This window comes from Protopterus annectens, chromosome 6.part1 (assembly GCF_019279795.1).
Source record: "Protopterus annectens isolate FY-2018-M chromosome 6.part1, PAN1.0, whole genome shotgun sequence".
Classification (NCBI taxonomy): domain Eukaryota; kingdom Metazoa; phylum Chordata; order Ceratodontiformes; family Protopteridae; genus Protopterus; species Protopterus annectens.
The window spans coordinates 275545814-275569333 of NC_056738.1; the positions used below are offsets into that span (position 1 = coordinate 275545814).

The 23520-nt window shown below is 38.3% G+C and overlaps 1 protein-coding gene across 1 annotated transcript in view; it reads left to right on the plus strand.

Annotated features, from left to right (window-relative positions):
- The window catches only part of CPS1 (carbamoyl-phosphate synthase 1), a 531928-nt gene that overhangs the window by 283582 nt on the left and 224826 nt on the right, over nt 1-23520 (plus strand). Inside the window, exon 21 of the mRNA XM_044075706.1 lies at nt 6914-7032. Within this exon, the coding sequence (XP_043931641.1) occupies nt 6914-7032 (119 nt within the window). The remainder of the gene's footprint in view (nt 1-6913; nt 7033-23520) is intronic.

Below are 23520 nucleotides of genomic sequence, written 5' to 3' on the forward strand. Positions count from 1 at the left end.
TTCACACCAACATGAACAATGACAGAGTCATATTTGTACTTGGTTGTGGAATGACCTGAGTGCATGGGTTATGTGGCAGATCCTGGCATCCGACAGGCAGCTGACGGTAACCTTCTCCTTGTTTAGCCTAGTAAGTGGGACATCAGTGTGCCTGACTATAGAGTCACCTATGACTAGTGTGTTGGGTGTGTTGTTTTGCCTAATATATTATATATGTTATAATATATATATATATATATATATATATATATATATATATATATATATATATATATGTATTTGCCCATAATATCTGAATAAGTGAGTGGGATTTTCATGACAGCATCAAGGAAACATTTTCCTTCCTTCTGTGTTTTTTTTTTTTCTTAAGTTTTGGATTTTTATTGGTATATTGATTGATTTTCTTAGTATATTTTATTTATTTTCCATTTGTTTACCAGGTTAGTCCGACTGGACACAAGATGACCGTTTTCAGCGGAGGCTGGGGGAGAAAAGCTCCAGATACATAGTAAACAATTATAAAAAATAATAAAAATAAATTATACAAACATAGCTATTTTGTACAAAGAGCATGGAAAATATAAAAGGAGTAAAATCAGAGTTTTACAACTAATGCAGCATACACAGTGGTTAGAATAGAGAAACAATTAAACAAGATAATATACAACAAATATACAACTGCTTGAATATAAATTCAAAAAGAAGTTTCCTTAGACAAACAGGGTCATAAACTAGAAATCATAACTATATTGATATGATTTATATTGTATTTATCTTGTTTTAATGATGGTATGTGTGTATTATTGTACGTGTCATATGTGCACAAATATTTGTATTAATCTATGTATTTACAGTATATTGACAAAGTACTGGGTCACATCAGAGGCTTGGAAGGTCATTGTTAAGAAAGAGAACTGTTGCAAAGCTTGGCATTGAATACCATAAATTCATGTTATGCTATAAGAGAACCATGTAAAGATAACCATGTCAGCAGCCAGAATGCATTATAAACTGAACGTTTTACTGTGCACAATAAGAAATGGATAGATTGGCCCAAACTCTGGACTGATGTGTGCTTTTTTTTTTATTCCTGGGGAAATGCTATTCAGAGGTGAAGAGACATATAAGGGAACAGTTTTAGTGGCACACCAGGCTGTGATTTTTTTGATGTCTATTGTCATGCAAAGCTGACAAAATAGTTGAATCTACCCAAGCCGGAAATGTGAGACTGTAGCCCACTGAAGGAGGGGAGATGGGAGGAGTAACTTGGCCAGGAATTGAAACTTGCAAAACTGCTCCTTGTGAAAAGTCTTTTTTATCTCAGTAATTTGTTGACACTTTTGCAAGTTTCTTTCAAAGAATGTGTAGTACATCAATAGGAACAACATTTGTAAAACTCAGCACATACCAGTCAATGACACATGAGCTGCAGACTCTCAAACTTGGCATTTTTTTCAGGTGGTCCATTCTAAGTGAATGGAAGTCTAGTCTGACAACAAATGGTAGGGCTATTTGTGCGCACAGTCTGTGCATTGAGACAGATTTAGCTTTCCAAAGGAATCACAATGTCTGCCCCCATGAGGGCAGACAAGAGTAAAAAAAAATAAAATTAGGAATGAGTACTTATTTTTCTGAAGGCAGCTTTGGGAAGTGCAGTAAATCATGGCAAGATAAAAAATATATGTTTTGTCATTGTTTGCCCGTAGTGGTCCTTTAAGCAGAAAGTAATACAGTCTGCAAGCTACATGGATACAATTATTTTGGACACTTTCTGAGATGCAATGCCTTTAGCAAAGGATACAGAAAGCTGGTCTCCATTTTTTATATCTTTAGTTCTTTCAAGATAGAACCTTAGTTGACAGTGTGCATCCGGACAGTTTAACAAATATTCCCTGATGTTAAAATACTGTGGAAAATACTGGTAGGCTAACAGACTGGTTAAGGTTAATCTCTGTGTGTACGGCGGTAGCATTTTTACCTCACAGCACGAGGTTCTCCCGTTCGATTCTCGGCGTGGCTTGGGAGTGCCTTCTGTGTGGAGTCTGTATGTCCTCCGTAAATGGGTCTGCCTTTGTTGAAGGTTGGGCATCAAGCTGGCACCTCGGCGTTTCGTAAAAAATCTACTGCCAATCATTAGCGGACCAGAGTTCCGCTGTGGCGACTGTTTACCAGGAAAAAGCCGAAAAGACAAACAATAACAACTTTGGGCATGAAAGTAGTATTAGCGCTTAGAGACACTCAAGTCTTTATGAAATGTAAAAAAAAAGGGCCTGAAGTTTTGGCACCCCTCTGGCTGATGTAACCACTGCTAGAAAGACCGTCTACCAGGTTAGGAAATTTAAGGTCAGCTTTATCTTCTGGTTCATAGGAATTCAGCATTCATTTCTCTAACATAAAGTTCAGATTTGAAGGGGGTAACAAGTTGTCTGAGTTGGTTTAAAAATGATTTCGCCTCTTAAGAAGGTCTTACAAATTTTTAAAGAAGCTAGCAAAGGTGAGTGATGGCCCTGGTGAAAGGTAGATATGGCTGCTAGATGCCTTTTTATAGAGGAATAGCAGGAACTTTGATCAAAAATGTCTTCCAGAAATTACAGGCAATTGTAGTGAGACCTTGGTTAGTTTCTCATAGTAAACATTTTGACCATTTATTTCTGTAAGCTTTTCTTGTAGAGGGCTTTTGAGCAGTTGTGAGAATCTGGGCCACCCTGGTAGGGTTAGCAGAGTCCCTAGCCATCTGTGGAATTGGAGAAGCCATGAGGGTAGTGATGAAGCTTGCTGGACAGAAGAGGTTGGCGACCGTTCAAGGGTTGGAGGACGAAAGGTTTCTCTAGAAGATGATGACACAGCAGAGGAAGCCATACTTGTCTAGGCCAGTATGGGCTGTGAAAATGACTCTTGCCTTGTGCTATTTGTCTTTCTTTAGAAATTTCATTATACAGCGAAATGGAAGAAGAACATAGAGACGACCCAGAGGCCACTGCTGATCTACAATATCTTAGGAAGTCTGTACCTGTGGGGAATGAAGGGCAAGTAGCTGTTGCATTTGACAGTGGTTTCCTGTGAGGAAATGAAGGAGTAGTAGCTGCTGCATTTGGTGTTGGTTAGGGAAGCAAAGGGGTCACAGCAAGGCTTTCCCCTTTGGAAGAAGATGGCATCTGCCACAGACTGACTGATGGACCACTCTTGATGCCTCAGGAAATATCACCTGAACTTGTTTGCTAGAGAGTTGACTTGTCCAGGCATATACATTCCCATTAAAAGGCAGTGCGGTAGCATAGCCTATTCCAGTAATGTTATAGCCTCATGTCATAGGGAATATGACTGGATTTCCCCTGTTTGTTGACGTACTGTATCAGAGTTGTGCTGTCACAGTGGATGGTAGTGACGCTCTGAGGAAAGAGGTTCTGTAGTGCTTGAAACAGAAGGACATCCTTCATCTTCAATACAGTGATGTGTAGTGGGGTCTGCTCCTCTGACTAATTCCTTAAGGCCATTTTGTTACTAGTTTTACACTTTGTGATTTGCACCCTCTGTTCTTCCCTTTTACTTGCACTTATATCTTTGTGTGAGAGAATTACCTGTGCAGTATCCGCATAATACCTGGGTTTCTTTACTTCTTATATGTTTGCAGCATTGACATATGCATAGCTTTCAAGTCATCATGTTGTATATCTATATGCTCTTTACACTGCCCTGCGCTTCTTTAATATTCATATTTTGTTAACCTTGCTTGTTTTAAATCTCTCACTCTATCTTTACAAAATATAGATTTTTCTCAATGTGTCATATGAAGTTTGACAGTGAGTTAAAATAGTAGAAGGATCATCCACCAAAGCAGAATGTAACAAATACAACATTTATTCAAAACGTAAGAAAATAAATATAGTAAAAGGTAAGAGCTTTCACGCCAAACAACCTGTCACTTCTTCAGACCCATAAAGTAGCAATCACAGAACTGCTGCTATGCAATGTTTCAAATTCAGTGGTTTAACCCACGTGACCCGAGAACAGGTTTTAAAGGTACAAAATCGTTTAACCCCATATCTTTTTTCTGTCTGTAATTCTAGAATTGATTTAAGTTCCAGACACTTGGTTTTAGTTTTAACATCTCCACCTCTAATCTTCCCATGAAAAAGTTGTATCACTAAAAATTCAAATGTATGATTAATACCAGCATTGAGTTGATGTCTATATAATGTATTATTTTTATCACACCTTCTGATATCATGCATCTGCTCGCTAATGCGATCCTTTAAAGCACAATTTGTCTTGCCAATGTAAAAACATATACATGATGTACACACAGCCAAATATACCAAATTACTAGTTTACTAAAACAAACTAAACAGACAAATTAAACTTGGAGGAAGACAATATCTTTTTGAAGAAAATTTATATAAACATATTACGCATAATAGGAAACTGTTTTATAGGATCATAAGATAAGTTAGGAGTAAAGACATACAAATCGATAAATTGTGTTTAGATTCTAAAACTTATTCACAAACACAACAGATTATAGGTGTAATTTATAAAAGTTTAGTTTGGCTCCAGAAAGGGTGTGCTAATAACATCCAGTCCAGATACTGAAATTAAATTAGATTATATTGAAAAAGAACTGTACAAACTAGACCTAAACAAAGCACATGGAGACGGAATTAGTAAATAAAAATGTTATCTATGCAGTGACAACTAAAAACAATATATATGCAAGACAGAAAGGTACTACAGCTGTTTATGTGCCACAACTGTCAAAATTAAATGTCACCTAACCAGTCCCTCTGAGTATATGGTATGTAAACAGTGCATGACTTGCAATAACTGACTTCAAGGGACAGGGAAGCAGTGTTTTAAACTCATTAAAACATAAGCAGGAAAGTGTAAAAGTGTTAAAATTAAAATACTGGGAAATTATTACACTTTAAGAAATTTTTAAAACAAGTTAAGCATGAATTAATTGGAAAGAAATGACTGATCAAAATGACTGTGACTCTTAAAACCAGTATTTGTCTAAATTTGTATTTTTAGCAATTATTTTCAGAATAAAGGCTTTGAGCCATCAGTATATACACATCAAAGCAAAGCAGGGATATGGAATTAAAAGACAGGGGTCATCACATTTGTTTCTAGGTGCTTTTGCCCCTGTGCCTGCCAGCCATCAAGCCAACCCTACTGGACTTGAGGTCATTCTTTCCCATGTACTGGAGGCCTCTCAAAAGTGCATATGTGATCATTCAGCAAACATAAAAAGTATTTGTTTCTTTACCATTATCCTGACTATGAGGGCATTTATGATGCCTCTAACCCTGTGCCTGGGCAGAGGACGAGCTATCTACATTACCACAGAGGGCAACAATGCTTTCCTGTGCAGGTGTGCTTCCTTGTACTTATGGTGAAGTCTGCCACCAAACTGTGGCTTGGTGAGCTGAATACTGGCCACTGTGGTTCTGTGTTTGCATTGCTGCACCTTCACCAGAGGTAGGTGGCAGAACATGGCTAGGTCTATCCCATTCTTCTCCACAGGATGGGTATGACCATCCTCTTTTGATAGTTCCATCAAGCACCCAAGCAGATAATTAATCTCAGATTGCAGGGACCATAATCAGAGCTTTATCCTTGTACTGCATGAGATCTGGCTGTATATACAGCCACATTTGACTTGAAGTAAAATGGCATCATATAGTAGTTTTCAGAAGGAATGGTATTTAGAAATAAGGTGGCATATTTTAATATACTGAAAGGGGCAAGTTAAAACTAAAAGTCAAGAACTGTTATGCTTTTCTTAGAGGGTGATAGAGTAATGGAGTGATTACATATCGGGGAAGAACTATATTACAGGATGGTGGGGGACTTTTGGCTTCTTGTGGCAGTTACAGTAATATTGTGGGAAGAAGAAATGGAGAATGGTCATACAGTATTAAGTTACTATCAGTCATGTATCGTGCTTTGCCAAACTTTTTAGGTTTGGGAGTGTTTTCATCACTCTTTCTTTGTTACCTAAACTGAGGATGCACCAGTACACGTTTACTTGTGGCCAGTCATTGTAAAGGACACATTTAAAGAAGGTGTAACGTGTTAAAAAGTCATGTAGAATCTTTGCTTTTCGCCTTTTATTTTTCTGAATAAATCCAATGAGACAGGGAAGTATACTTTTTAGGAGCAAGTGTGTAAAAAATATATTTATCACACGTGAATAATAATATTAGTATGCCTCTAAACAGCAGACATGCAATGATAACTTATGGCTTGAAATCTGGCTTTGTGTAGTTGTAGTGAACAATGCAACAGCAGTACAGCACAGTGCTAATGAAAAGAGCAACACACTTTGGTTTTCTGTTGTAATTTGTTTTAGTGTTTTTAAGCCACGTATAGCATAACTCTGACATCCTAGAAAATAATGGTAGGAAAAAAAACAGAAATCTCTCTCTGTCCTTAAAAGATATGAAGTAATAATTTTTTCATCTGGTACATTTAAACATTTTTATTCCTTGTTACAGCCTGTCCTCATGTATCCACAATGATTCAAGACATCATGAGAGACAAACATAGTATTAACTAACGACAGATTTGCAGGTGTTCAGATGAGTAGAAACACCAAAATAAGGAAAAAGTATCCATGTATTTTAATGAGTTTAGGAATGTTTAAAACACTGCAACTCACACTAAGCATGTATTATTATAGCTACTAATCAGCCTATATATATTACATAGCTCATTCAAATCCTGTCTTCTTTTAAACATTGTTCCTCCTCTGCATGTATATGTATTAATAGTTGCAGATGGTAAGGCAGTGATTCAGAAGGCTGACATTCTGTAACGTATGAATAGAGATGAAGTACTAGCCTACTGTATTATATAATTGACTTACAAAGTAAGTAATAATTCTGCATTGTTTTGTTTTTTAAATTGACAGGCATTGCAGAGTGGCGTTTCTGTGGATGATATTTACCAACTGACTGCCATTGACAAGTGGTTCCTGTACAGAATGCAGGGAATAGTGCAAGTTGAGAACATGTTGAAGAAGCATACCAGGTACAATTTCCAACAAGTTCGGTAATAACCCCTTGGGTGTCTAGTGTTCTTTGAGACATACTCCATCAGTGTCTTTAATATATGAACTTCCACCAAGCCAAGGGACATTTTACACTAACACTACAAAAATCTGCTGATGATACATCATTAGTGTAGGTCATGACTAAGTTATTTACTTACAACTTTCTTTGTCTTCATATTATAGAAGAGAAATGGCATAACGCTTGCCTCCTCTTCTAGCTTCAAAGTGCCTCTCAGGAACGTTTGTCAGCTTAAAATGCACACTGTACCGAGACAGGTAGACAGGTAGTATGTAAAAATGTTTTAATATTTTTTTCTGCATATGATTCTGCCTGACTCACTGAAGATTGTTGCAGAGGAAAATGTCACACCAAAAGCTGTTTTCAGCTGAATATAGCTGCAGCTTGAAATTTCCTTTCATGCTTGCCTCTACCTCTGTGACATCCAAAATAGGTGGAGGATTCATGCCAAGTACCCACTTCTAGGGTACAATTCAAAGATAATAAAGGATTTTGTGTTCTTGTAGCTGATTTGTTTCAGGAAAGGATCATGTAAGGTACTGTTTGTGTTTTCAGAGGAATAAGGGCTTGCAAGTTTATTCTGCATAAATCTATCCTTGACCCATCTCACCTGCAGTTCTTACAACTTAGGCAATAAATTCATAAATAAACATATGTAAATGGTTGCTCCTTCTACTCTCATTTGTGTTTAGCAATTGGCATATATCTAAAAAACCCACCAATTGCAGCCTTCTGGGTAGCAGGTCTTGCTTATCTCTCGTGGGCACCATGTAGTTTCTGTAGATATATATACATACATACATATATATATATATATATATATATATATATATATATATGTGTGTGTGTGTGTGTGTGTGTGTGTGTGTGTGGGGGGGGGTTTGTAGTGGTTATATATATATTTATAGCATGGCGATACTATTGCACCTGTTACTTGACTGTTTAGTACGTACTAATCTTATATTCTATGTTATTAACCAAATGAATGTTTATGCAAACTATGCTTTTAGTTTATTAAGTGTATTGTATACTGCCATGTATGTTCCTTTCTGTAGAGACTACTGTTCCAATTTTTACTTGTCCTTGTCTCTTTTCTTCATTTCCCTCCAATAGTGCCTCCTGCACTATAGTAGCTACCTTCTGGAAGGACAACTTCTCTAATGTGACCTTTCTCTACTACAGAACTAGTGCCATGTAGCAGTCCTAAGACGTCAATTGCTTACATGCAGGTGTCCGTCCTATACTGTTACACAGTAAATACCAAATGTGACACCTCTATTTAATTTTTACCATTAGCTACATAAGCATTTAAGATGCATGTGCATCAAATGCTATCATCCTCTTAAAAAAATTGTAAAAAAACTATTAGCTTAGAGTTTTCCTTTTAGTATTTATTCCAGTATATTTCCTGTGTATAGTGAAAGTAGTATAATTTCAGCAGTACTTGATCTCTTGACAGAGTGCGGGTTTCTATGTCTAGATACTTGTTTTTTATTTATTTTTTATTGTATGTACTTCTTTTTTTGTTTTAAACAAAAATATCTTTATTAAATTACCATGTATGACATAGTCAAGCTTCTGTTTATTTAAATGAAAATAAACCATATCGTCACAATCTCAGTTGCAAACATTATACATTACAAACCATGCCGACACAACTGTAGCTGCAAACATTATACATCACTTATAATATATCCAGTCACTGTCAATCACCCATTACATAGCTCATTCAAATCCTGTCTTCTTTTAAACATTGTTCCTCCTCTGCATGTATTGAATCCACACTTCGCATTTTTCCTATGTAATTTCCTCCTACCCTTTTCTAAAGATCCCAGTCCATGTTGTTTTATCTCTGGTACTATCTTCGCTATTTCTAGTAAAGTTGGTTTAGACTTTGATTTCCATTTTCTAGTAATTGCTTTTTTGACAGCCATCATAATTAGACTCAGTAATGCCTTACTATGTCTAGGCAATTCCGATTCTGTATCATAGCTCACAAAAATCATTTCCTTAGTTATACCAATTTGCTCACTCAGCATCTCTGACAGAGCAGTGTGCAGGGAATCTTTAAAGTCTGCCAAATCGTTCCACTCCCAGAAAATATGTTCCCAGGTACCTCTTTCTTCCCCATCACACCTCCATTTGCTGTCTACCCAAGGAAAAAATTCTTTGGAGCCTACTTGGGATATAAAAATACCATGTAAACACTTCCAAGCAAAGATCCTAAATCTTCTGCACTTTGTTGCATATTTGGGAGACATTCATATATCCCCCATTGTTTCTTTGTGAATTGCTTATCCAGTTGCTCTTCCCAATTCTTTCTAACCTCATTTGATTGATTCTTATAGTTATCATGCAATATTTTATATGCTCTACTAATTATTCCTTTCTTAATGGCAACTTCCATTCTAGATTCTACTAAAAACTCTTATCAGTGCTAGTCTTTCATTTAGAACCCCCCCCCCCTTTCTTTCTTTTACTATACTTTGATACCAGTCCTTGATAGGGAAGGCAATATCTGACCTGCAGTCCAAATATGTTCTTGATGTCTTCCCATTATGTTACCTTTCCCTTTCTAGTTATTTGCTCCTAATACTTTGGTTCCTTCACCAGTTTTCTCCAATAAAGTCCATCCCCCTCTTGCCTATTGTCTGTATCCCTAGTTGCAGTCATCTCTATTGGCAGAATCTCCTTTCTCCATTCCTGTGTTGGCTTAGTTCTTAGAATACTTTCAGTTACTTTATGAGTATAACATTCTGTATGATTATTGTTATTGTCCTTAAAGGTCTGCATACAAAATCTCAGTCTCTCGTTGTTTCTTGAGCTTCCCCCGTTTCATCATTATCATCATCATCTCTTTACACTTTGAATTATACTTTTCTGCTTGTGCTATTTCTAGTGGCTTTAACTGTGCTGCTCTAAAATTCCCCTTCAAATCAGTTAATTCCAATCCGTCCTGTTCTATTGGAAGAATGAGCTAATCCTACTTCACTCTTGCTGTCTTCCCCTCCCAGATAAAATCCTTCAGCTCTTTATTAATCACTGTCCTCATCTTCTCCTCTGGTTGATAAAAATATGCCTGACCTGTGTATAAGACTAAAGGCACTACAAACAGTTTAACCTCTTTTATCTTATTATCAATATCCATATAACAGAGCTTCCATTTTCTCAGTTTTTGTATTATCTTTTGTTTAGTCTCTTCCCACATATTCTTATCTGCCACACTGAAATCGTTTTTAATCCATTCTCCTAAATGCTTCATTTTATAATTTCCCTGTAAGTATGGATATTGCTGAACCAATTCATATGTGGGTAAATAATTTACCGCTGTTGCCTTTGTTTTAGCTTCATTAATTTTAAATCCCGAGAAGGTTTGAAACTGTCTAAGTATGTTCCACAGCACTGTAATGTCCCCTTCTGGTTTTGTCAGGTACAAAATAATGTCATCTGCAAATACAGCCAGTTTTTCTTGACTACCATACCGATTATATCCTTGAATTTCTGAGTCCCTTATTTTCTTTGCCAATGGTTCTAAACATAATGCAAATAACAAAAGGGAGAGAGGACACCCCTATCTGGTTCCTCTGCTCAAGCAGAGATTATCAGAGAGGACCTCACCGACTTTAATTTTCGCCTCCGATCCCTCATATATTCTCCTGTCAACCTTATAATTATATCAGGGAATGCAAATGCTTCCATTGCTCTGCTCATAAAGTCCCAGCTTACTCTGTCAAATGCTTTCTCTGCATCAAGACCCACCAACAACAGTGGTATTTTCTTACATTCTGCTTCCCTCTGGATCATCAATATTCTGTTAATGCTGTCAAATGTTTGTCTTCCCTCCAGAAAAACTCATTGATCCATGTCTATCAATTTTGGCATCACTTTTGCCAAATTTTTAGCCATTATAGATATAAAGACTTTATAGTCATGGTTTAGTATTGAAATGGGCCTGTATGAAGCTGGATCTGATGGATCGTTACCCTCTTTAAGTATCACAGCTATCACCACTTTCTTCCAGGATGTTGGTACTTCTCCTCCTGGTAAAATACTTTTAAACAAAACCTTCCAGATCTTTATCAGTTTTTGCCCCTCCTAGCTTCCAAACTTCCACAGGAATATCATCTCTTCCCTGGGACTTTCTTGTAGATTTGTTAGACATTATGCTTTTTATCTCATCTCTTCCTATTCTAATAATTGAGGCTCCTCTACCTCTAACCTTGGTATATTTAATTCTTTATTAAACATTTCCATTGTGCCTTTTCTTGATTTCCATATTTCTCTGCTTTATACAGACTTTTCATAGAATTTCTGAAATATTTCTAATACTTCTGCAGGATCCCTTGGTATCTTACTTGTTATAGGCTCCCTAAGCTTGGTGACAGCCCTTTCTAATTTCTGTTGCCTGAGTCATTATGCTAAAAGTTTTTGTGCTCTAGAGTTATTATCAAAAACAGTTGCTTGGGGGGGGGGGGTGGCCAAGATGAGCACAGAGTAGCAGCTTTTCTTATCAGCTCTGTCTCTTCAGAACTTTATTGACAGGGAATATTGATAAAAACTTCCCTAATAATAGTATTTTTTATTTTAATTAATTCTTTATAATATATATTAGGGTAATATATAAAAACTTTTAAGTAGATTTTAATTTTTCCTGTTAATATTACACTTGGAAGTTCTACAGCAGAAGAACAGGACGAGCTTCACTAAATCTTCTCATCAAGAGACAACTATAAAAAGAGAACTACAATCTTTACTAACTACTATTCAAGAACTAAATGCTAAAATAGGCAAAATAGACATAAAAATGGATAATTTTAAAAAAAGTATACTCACCAAATAGACATTTTTCATGAAGATTTATTGCAACAAAAAAAAACAGATTTCTGGAATATAATCTGCATTAAATGATATGAACAGCAGGAGAGTGAGCATAATGTTGAATTCCTATTAAAACAAAATTATTTTCGTCAGACAAAGACTGATGACCTTGAGAATAGGTCTCGTAGGAATAATGTGAGAATCTTTGGTTTACTGGATAATATAGAGGGAAATAATATGGAGAAATTTCTATCTTTCTGGTTGCCTGAAGTCCTAGAACTCCCGGAGGCTCTTTCATATGGTATTGAAAGAGCCCATAGATCTATGGTAACATCTTAAAATACCAAGAGTAATTCAACTAAATCTGTTATTGTAAAGTTCCTGTCAGCGCATGATAAGGAAATGGTATTAAAGACTGCATGGGCAAAATCCCCAATCAAACTAAAGTACAATATTTTACGCTTTGATAACGACTATTCTTCTTCAGTATTATCAAAAAGGAAGATATTCTTGCCTTTAGTCGGAGAACTAAAAAAGAATAAAATAAAAACCCATTTGCTTTTTCCTGCAAGGCTGAAAATATTCTATCAAGATGGTTCCAAAACATTTGAAGACCTGGACACTGCAATTACATATATAAAAACCAATAACATTCTGGACAAGATTGATGAAATGGAGTGGGCCAGCCCTAGTCTTAAAAGAAATTCTGATAACACTTGGAAAACATTTGACCCTAAGAAGAAAATCAAAAGATGAATTTGTAATAAATAAACATATTTACACTTAACTCGTTTAGTCAGGAAGTGAAACCGGACATCCATGTGAGCTTTTGGTATTATACTTAATATAATGTTGTTTAGTTAACTATATAGTTGTGTTTTTTGGTTTGTTGAATAGATGTCTGTTTGGATTTTTTTATTTCCTTTACTGTATGATTAAGGTCAAATGTGTTTCTATCTGCTAGTTTGAATTCCACAGATTCAATGAACCTTCTAACACAGTTGTTTATACTTCCGGATAATTTTGTTGTGGTGCTTATCATAAGGTAGCATATTTGTGTTCTTTGATTTTAGCTTTTATAGTGGTTGATAGTTTTTCTTTAGATGGAATTGCAGTATTTATTTTCTGGATGATTTAATGGTTGTTTGCTAGATGTATGGGAGGCTTGTTTGATAAATCCGGTGTTTAGTTACAGACTTGCTATGCTTGCGGTTATATGTCTGCCCCGTGGATGCGAGTAGAAATGTGACTGAAATAATGGTATAGAAATGTTGTCGGTCCTGGGGTGTTGGGACATTTGTTGGTAGGCTCTGATTTGATGCTGTTGCGCTTTGGTGATTATTTTAGTGATATTTGTGTTGACTTGGGTAAGCCGCGGTGGTGCAGCGGTAGCATTGTCGCCTCACAGCAAGAGTTTCTCTCGTTTGATTCTTGGCTGGAGCGCCTTCTGTGTGGAGTCTGCATGTCCTCCCCGCGGTCGAGTGGCATTTGAAAGACATGTGTGAATGGGCGTGCCTTCATTGAAGGTTGGGCATCGGGATTGCACCTCGGCACCATAAAAAATCGACTGCCAATCATTAGCTGACCGGAGTTCCACTGTGGCGACTCTTAACCAGGAAAAGCTGAAAGAAAACAACATTTGTGTTGACTTGGGTGATTTAATACCTGTATGCTTTGGATGGGGATTAACCGGATGGTTAAAAAGATATTTGGTTGGTGGTATAGTGAAGCATTTGTTTGGCAGGTTGTTGTTGCTTCGTGCTGTGTATGCAAAGCTTTCCCGTCTTTTTCAGTGCAAAAAGAGTCTCGAGGCAATGCCATATGTGCAAAAAACTAATTTTTTATGTACTATTTCCCGCTGGAACTTTGAAACATTTATCTTCATGCTGGGCTCGAGACCTTGGTATTCTTCGTGGCTGAAAAGCTTGGAGCTTTCTTGAAATGTCATCATGAAGGCGTCGGAAATAATATAACCTCCGAACTTTAGCGGGAAGACTGGACCCAAATGTAATACCGTATACTGCATACAGAAAGAAGATAAAAGTAGAATACTACCTTCATCTAATTGTAAGACTTTCTATAAAAACATTTTTAGATAATCTGGGTATCATTATACTATGTGCGTGTCTAAATACATGTTTTTGGAGCATCATAGATGTACATAAGCTATGCATATTTATTTCCATCAAGTCACCTCACAAAATATCCGCTAATTTTTAATTTTTTGTGATAAAACTATAACAGTTTTGGTCCACATTGTGGTAAGACTTTCCTAAGGGCTGCCAACGTATGTGTTACAAATAAGCTTTTCTATATTAGTGACTACAAGATCATCCTCTTGTATTATCCGGGAAATTAACCACTTGGCCACCATGGTAAACTTTGCCCTCTTGTCTACTATAGTGCGATCTTTGGTATATTTAGTTAGTGGGGATGTGTGGGGCAAAGCCCCCACTTGGGTGGGTTTGATTTGCTTCATTTCATTTATTTTTTCGTGGTGGCCAAGTGGTTACTTTCCTGGAGTAAAACTGAGGTGATGTGGGTGTTAGTAAAGTTTTTAGCGAAGGCGTCTCATGCATCTGATTTTTGGGTAAGTGAAATTTCGATAATACAAAGTAAACCCATATATATATATATATATATATATATATATATATATATATATATGTGTGTGTGTGTATATATATATATATATATATATATATATATATATACACACACATATATATATACACACACACATATATATATATATATATATATATATATATATATATATATAGATACATATGTATATTGATAAAAGGTGCCAACACCAAGTATGCTTACCTGCAACAAAGAAGTATACAGTCAACGGAGAAATGTACTAGAAAATTTGCAAAAGTTAGAAAGGCCCATAGTTGAGAAACTGACAATGGTAACAAATAGTGTAGTTCAAAAATCCCAGATATTCCTCCTCTCCCTCTTTCCACCCTATAAGTGATCTGAACAAATTACCAAAAGCCCATTCATGACTTAATACCACTTCAGTTCCCCGATAAAAGTATTTACATCCTGCATACATGCAAACGATGCTCTTATCTTAAGATTACTTTAAAGTAACTTGGACTGACATCTACCTCTAGCCTTTTAACAGGAACACCATTCACAAACTCAACAGTATGGAAAAATAGTTTAGTGTTTCCCCGTCTAAATTAGTGTTGCTAGTAGCTGTAGCATAGTCCAGATACAGGTTTGCTGCATCTAGGTCTGTTTGTAGTGGCTGTTGTATTCTAAGCACGTTTTTCCAAGCCATGTTTGATTGGAAGGGGTCCTTCTGCACCCTTGTGAGAGAAGTGTGCTGATTGGAACCTGTCTGGTGAAGAGTGATTGGTCTAGGGCTTAGGGTAAGCACCCTCACAGGTTCATTTTATTTATTTATTTATTTATTTATTTTTTAAAGTTTTTAGCTTCTAGTATTTAAGCCCTGCATTTGAGCAGGTTTCTGCTTGTTTGCAAGTCACTCAGCACCACACACTGGTGCCCAGTTGTGCGCCATAGCCAGACAGATAATTTCAACAAATTTTCTCTTAGATGCAAGTGTTGTACGTTAGTGTAGTCCTCATCTTTAGTACATTTCCAGTCTAAGAAGTATTGCTAGTGAGCTGTGACCTATTAAACCACCAGCCAAAAACCCGTCAGAAATACCCATCTACAGAGCACCTCCTAAATCAGTCCTGATAGCACCCTTCTTTAAACCTAGCATTATGGACAGTTGGACTACCCTTGTTTTTCTTGCCAGCCTGGTCAACATGGGTCTCCTGAGACAGTGTAGCAACAGCCTCATGTACAATGACAACCCTGTACTAATAGTGCAAGAGCTGTATCTACACCAAGAATCTTGAATGTCTGCTCTCTCGCACTAAAGACAGTAACTCAGAAGAGGTTGTCAACACACCTACCACTACTCAGGCAGACAGTACCAGTACTCATACATATAGTATGCATCCAACACATAAATTTGCATATGCAGAGGTTCTGTAAAAAAAACTTTCCAAAACACCAGAGACCTCCAAAACACAAGACTGTTTCAGCTAACACAGTTCCCACAGCACCCAAGACACACAGCAACACCAGTGTCTCACCTACCAAGCCCTTAAGGCTAACAATCAAAAAACACATTTTCTTGTCATTGGAGATTTTATAGTAAGGCACACAGATGTCTCCCTCACCAGTTTAGATAAGGAGAAAGTCACGGTCAGCTGCCTGTCTGGTGCCAGGATTCGTCAGATCACTCATGCACTCAGGTCTCTCAGCAACAAGTACCATTACGACTCCATCATAGCTCATGTTGGAGTAAACAACCTGAGACATACTTCACTGGACTATATGAAGAGGGACATGATTGAGCTCTCTGAGTATATGTCCCAGACAGGTATGTCACTAGCCTTGAGCAGCATATTACCCTTTCCTAGAATGATGCCACAGTGTAAACAAAACAATGATTGCTTTCAGTAATTGGTTTAGTTTTTGGTGTCATTCAAAGGGGATCCAGTTTCTGTCAGCTTGGGATGACATGGTTGACAAACCTTGCTGCTTTGCCAGAGACAGTTTGCACCTGACACCAATAGGCTTTTGGCTGCTGGCAGAGACTCTTGCCTCTTCCTTTGTGCCTTTTTTGGCAAGGTCTGTAAAACAAAATTGCCGATGTGAAAATTGCCAGTCATAACAATATAAGGGTTATGCTGTTAAACACTAGGAGCTTAAACCAAAAACTGCACACCGTGGAAGCACTTCTATTACTAGAAGATGGAGATGTCTGTGCAGTCACAGAAATCTGGTTCAAGGCTTCAGAGAGTACCCTGGCCTTGCAAGGCTACAATGCCTTCCCCACCTTCAGACTGTTTGGCATCTACTTTTCCGAAGTACAAGCAAACACAGGAGGGTTATGGCTGACAAAGTTTGCAGATGACTGCAAACTGGGCGCCATAGTAGAAAACACATCTGACACAGATATCCTTCAGAAGGGTCTCACAGAAACGGATAACTGGTGCCAGAGCCACGGCCTAAAGTTAAATGCCAAAAAATGCATAGTCATACCCTTCGGGAAAAACAAGGTTACCCCTAGCTACCAAATAGGTGGCAATCCACTGAGCACAGAAGAAGTTATCAGGGACCTGGGGACCCAGGTTGATAGTAGTCTGTCATTCGACACCCATGTAGCTAAAGTAGTTAGGAAGACCTTCTACATTGCCCACCTTATCATGAAGGGATTCTCATCTAGATCAAGGGAGGTCATAGTCTCCCTTTACTCATCACTCATCAGACCAATGATTGAGTACAATGCCCCATTCGGAATGTATCTGACCCGACACTTGCAGCAGCTGGAGAGGCCACAAAAGTTCCTCACCAAAAGGATAAAGGGTCTCAAAAATCTGTCCTATGCTGCCCGACTGAAAGAACTCCAGCTCTATTCAGTCGCACCGCTTGCTCAGAGGTGACCTTTGCCTAACATACAAGGCCATGTCAAACCCAGATTTGATGAATATGCTTCACCTCAAAAATCTAGATCCATCAGAGCCACAAGGGCGGAGACTTAAACCTTGACACGGCTATTAATAGGATGTGCTGGAGGGATAGATTCATCACCCAAAGACTCCCTATGCTGTGGAACAAAATCCCGGTACATGTGAGGCAGAGCACCTCGCTGGCCTTGTTCAAGAGAAATCTTGACCAATGGATGGGAGATCGCAGATATACCCCAGGGATTACCTCAGTGTCACTGCTCGACAGAGGCACAGAAAAATAATGGGTATAGTTCCCCATACTAAAGGGGTGGCGTAAGCCACAAAACGATGGGCTAGGCTTGTAAATGCCCTCGGGCAGATAGCCTAGTATGAACCTATGAACCTATGAACCTATGTGAGAACCAGAAGAGGCTGTATTTCTATCTATATTAGGGATAAATTCACCTCCCGACTAGTTAAAGTGAGCAGCTCCATGGAGTTACTCCAAGTTCAGATTACTGTGGATAAGACCCCCATTCAAGTCATAGTTGTAGATCTCCCTCCATGAATCACGATGCACACTAGGCCTACTTGACCATACAAGAGTCAATCCAAATATTGCCAAACGCTTTATTTATGGGGGATTTCAATTATCCCACCATCAACTGAGAAACCTACTGTAACCCTAACTCACCTGTGCAAAAGTTCCTTTATTTTGTTAACTCAAATGCCCTGGTACAAATTGCTCAATCCCCAGCAAGAGGAACAAGCATGTGAGAGCTGGTCCACTAACATGACAAACAGATGCACCACCACAACATTTGGACCCTCATTAGTTAAATCTGACCACAGATCAGTCACCTTCGAACTGGCACTAACACCAGAACTCACAAGGGGCGAAGTCAGACTAAAAAACTTCACCAAGGCAAATTATACTCTCCTAGGGGAAGTAATAAATGCATTCCAAGCCCCACCACCAGCTGGAAGTGGTAACTACACCAAAGCTTACACTGAAGCCCTGTATGCTCATGTGTATAAGTGTTTAAACTTGGCTGCTCCAGAGAGAATCAAAGCCAGACCCCCAGGTTACAAGTCACCCTAGTGGACATCCAGCATCAACAAATTTTACAACAAACGCAAAAAGTTGCTGTCTAAGAAAACTAAGGCGAGGCCCCAGCAATGGAAAAGCACCCTCCTAAGCTTCAACAGGCTAATAAGACAGCATGTCAAATCCTCTAAGGTTAACTTTGAGAAAAACTTAGCAAACACATCCAAGGATAACCATAAGACCTTATACAGCTACATATGTAGCCTAAAAGGTAGGACCCAAGCAAGTGCCAAACTACTGACTAACAGCATCACACACACTGATCCCGCAGTGATAGCAAACCTGCTAGCGGACAGATTTGGTGAAAATTTCACTCCCCTGTCCCCTCTAAACTTATCACAAACCTTGTACTCAACTTCCCCCCTACCCTACATATCTAAAGTGCAGGTCATTAAACCCTTGTCTAAGACAAGAAAACACAGCCTCTATGGGACCAGATGGCATCCCAGGCTGTCTTCTAAACAAATTAAAACATGAACTAGCATCACCATTAAGTACCCTGTTCAATCATAGCCTACCCACCAGCTTTTTTCCTGTGGAATGGTGAACAGCAACAGTTATTCCCCTCCACAAAGGTGGCTCAGCAACAGACCCAGAGAATAATAGACCCATAAGTCTGACCAGCCTCATCTGCTAGGCCATGAAACGTTATCATCATGACCTTATAAATAAAGACATAGGCGACCGCCAAACCCTGGATCTGACCCAATTCGGCTTTGTTAAGGGCAGATCCCAGCTGTTAAACCTGGTGGATTTCTTCGAAAATGTGACCAGGGCCACTGATGAGGACAGATCTGTGCACACAGCATACCTTGACTTAGCAAAGGCCTTTGACACAATCACACACTCAGGCATTACCGATAAACTTGGCAAACTGAATGTAAACCCCTTTGTTATAAGATGGGTTGCCAGCTGGCTCACAAACCAGTCACACACTATCAAAGTAGTTGACTCCACATCAACCAGCAGACCTGTCACTAGTGGGATGCCACAAAGTTCATTGCTGGGCTCCCTACTGTTTGGTATATACTTCTCACAAGTCTAGGCCAAAACTAAGGGGCTATGGCTGACCAAGTTTGCAGATGACTGCAAACTGGGTGCAATTATTGAATCCCCAAATGATGTCATTATACTTCAGGAGGGTCTTACGTAGAGCAACGACTGGTGTCTTAGTCACAGTCTCAGACTGAATGTAAAGAAATGCATCATCATTCCCTTTGGTAAAAACAATGTCCCTTCACACTATCAAATTAACAACAGTACCCTGTGTACCAAAGAAGTGGTAAGGGATCACAAGTAGAGTGCAATTTTAACATTGACTACCACATGTCTACTGTAGTAAGGAAGGCCTTCTATGCAGCACATTTGATTAGCAAAGGCATTGCCTCTAGAGCAAAGGCGGTTTTAACCCCCCTATACTCGTCACTAATCAGGCCTATAATTATAACGCCCCTTTTGGCATGTACCATATAAAGCACCTGCAGCAATAGGCGAGACCTCATAGGTTTCTAAAAAAGATCAATGGACTCCAGCATGTGCCTTACACAGACTGACTAAAGTCCCTGTCACGTTACTCTGTATTATATAGACATCAGAGCACTCTCTGACTCAAACCTAATGAATCTGCTGCACATCCATAAATAAAACAGGACTAGAGCTACCCATTCCAGGAATCTAAATATGACCTGCAACTTGAATAGGATGTGCTGGAGGGATGGATTTGTCTCCCAGTGATTGATGCATCTTTGGAATAGGCTGCCAATTTATGTAAAGCAGAGAACTTTTATGACACTGTTCATAGTGAACCTGGATGAGTAGATGGGGCACCATAAGTTCTTACCGGGACTAGCACCCACAACCCACCTGGATATGGGAATTCATTACTAAATACAATCCTGGATATTGACTAGAGTATCTTTGGTATTACATTGGGATGAAACAGTTATGCTTGAAATGACCTCCAGGTCGATAGTCTAGTAACCTCGTATGATCCTATGAAAATCAACAGAAGGCTGAAGGGGGGAGATCTAATACATATCTTAATCAGCATTTCTCCTCTCTCCTACCCTGGCTCTAAAGATATCCTTTATTAAGGTTAAATAGAGCTGTTTTCTTCTCTTAGCCCATCCTTGTCCTTGAATGACATTAAAATGTCCACCTTTTCTTCTCCTGGGACAGCAGAAATTTTCTGCTGCCATAGGCCATCTCAACCCACAGTAACGTTAACTTTATACAGCTCCCCAGATACACTCCAACCATACAAACATTATAAGGTCACATATCCCACTAAAGCCACTGTTTCTACATTCAGTTATCACTCATCTGAAATCTCTCTCTCTCTCTCTCTCTCTATATATATATATATATATATATATAAACACTAGAGAATCTCGACGTACTGAAATGCCGAATTTCAGTACGTCGAGACGGAATACACGAAAGTGCAGTTACGTGAAACTGCAGTATGTTGACTACAGAAATGCTTTATCTGCTATAGTGGTGTGTTCGTGACGTGCGGTGCAATTTGTGGATTTATCTGGGGTTTTAGGTAAGTGGTCTTTGTTTAAGGGTATTGGATAGGGATGTTAGTGTGTGTAGTGGTGTTTTTTGTGTGTTTAGTGTGACCTCGGAGTTAGTATATATAAGTTGGGGGGGTGTAGGGAGGCTTTCCCCCCTGCTTATAGGTAGGGTAGGTGTGTGTGTGTGTGTGTGTTATGTTGTGTTTTTGTTTGTTGTTTTGTTTGTTTTAGTGTAGGTAGGTAGGTGTGTGTTTGTGTGTGTGTTTGTGTGTCTGTGTGTGTGTGTGTGTGTGTGTGTGTGTGTGTGTGTGTGTATGTATGTATGGTCGCGATTGTGCTATTCGCGGTTTTGTGTTTTTGGGTATGTGGGTGTTCGACTATTCAGTCTCGAAATACTGAAATTCGATATTTCAGTATTTGAGAGATTGTATATATATATATATATATATATATATATATATATATATATATATATATATATATATATATATATATATATATATATATATATATATATATATATATATATATATATATATATATATATATATATATATATATATATATATATATATATATATATATATATGTATGTATATATATATATATATATATATATATATATATAAAATACACTCTTTTCCATAAAACAAAGCAACCATATCCTTCCCTAAGTTTAAAGAATGTTTCTACCTCATTGTTCTTGACCTGCCTTAACTTATTTTAAATGCAACATTCACTCATCTCCCATACTTCTTATATTTTGAAGGTCACCGCTCCCCTTACAGAACTAACAAAATCATTTTGCAGTCAGCGTGTGGCATTATCTGTTTTCTGTGAAAATAATGAAAATAAAAATAACATATACATTATTTAAATGTCAAAACCATTCTCAAACATTAAGTAACAAAGATCAAATTATATTTAACATCCGCAGTTAATTCTGACCAATGAGACACTTGAATATGTGATCACCAAGTAAAACATCCTGACTGGCTCTCTTCCCTACCCATATTTACACACAGCTTGAAGGCAGTATTCATCCCACAGATGAAAATACTAAAATTAGAGAAATATGTAAAGTACTTGGACACTTACTAACGTTAACAGTAAGGGGCTGAAAAGCAGCACTAAACATTTGAATTTCCCCTTCATTCCATGCAGCAGTCACTATATCTCACCAACTCTACTTCATAGCAGTGCTTTGACAAAGAACTCTGTGATATCACCTTCCCCTTCCAAAGCTGTCCACCCCCCCCCAAAAAAAAAAATAGGAAACTTTGGAGCACTAGCTGTAACAAAGCGCTAAACAGATGCTTTAAAAGCAGCCTTCTTAAAGAAAACTACTCTACTAATGATCAAAGTATCATATATAATCATGCCTTCAGGTACACGTGTGTGTGGGGAGGGTGTAGGAGCTGTGACTTGTGGTCATCACCCATCTGGGTTAGGTGATTTTTTTCTGGATGATTTCTAACAAATCCCCTATTTATTGGACAGCATGGTACAATGCCCACTACACTAAGGCATTGCTGGAGCATGCTTCTGCATATTGACAACACTGATCTGAAGTTTTGTGCACTTGTTTTGGTAGGCTCACTCTCTCCAAAGTCCCTGTCACAGGATTGGTACTTCCAGGCCTTCTACAACATGGTGTTGCTGTAGCATGACTCTGGGTTCCTTCCTGCTGAGCAGTCTTTAGCCACTCACTCCTGTCCATTCTTAGCTGGCTACTGTAGTGTTTGGGTTGTTCGGGGAGTAGTCAAGGATAAAAGCTTTACACCACTGAGCTTGCCTCAGCCACAGCCAGTCATTTAGGTAGTATATGCCATTAAAATATTCTGTGTTTTTGCCATGGTATTTGTTAGCTGCACTTGATGGAATTGTAAAATACAGGTGAATTATTTTTTCAGTATAATAATGTAAACAAGTGCTGTTCACAGACACTCATAAAATGCCACGTGACTGCTTCACTTCCATGTTTAACTGTATCCTGTGATGGGGTTAATGTGCAAGTGGGATGCACTTGTTAACATCCATATGATGGAGACAAATACCCAAGGAGGAGGCATTTGTTAGCATTCATGGCCTAAGTACTGTAACATGTTGTTGTTTCTTTCGGCTTTTCCTGGTTAGGGGTCGCCACAATGGAACTCCGGTCTGCTAATAATTGGCAGTTGATTTTTACGTGCTGAGTTGCCGGCCCTAACTCACAACCTTCAACGAAGGTACACCCATTCACGCATGTCTCCACAGAAGATGCTCTAGCTGAGAATCGAACGGGACAACGTCTTGCTGGGAGGCGACAACGCTACCGCAGCACCACCACCGCGGATGTGATGGAGAAAAATACCCAAAGAGAAGTCACTTGTTAACATCCATGGCCTAAGAACTATAATATATGATGAAGACAAAAACCCAAGGAGGAGGCACTTGTTAATATTCATTGCCTAAGTGCTATAACATATGATGGAGACAAATACCCAGGGAGGAGGCATTTTTTAACATCCTTGGCC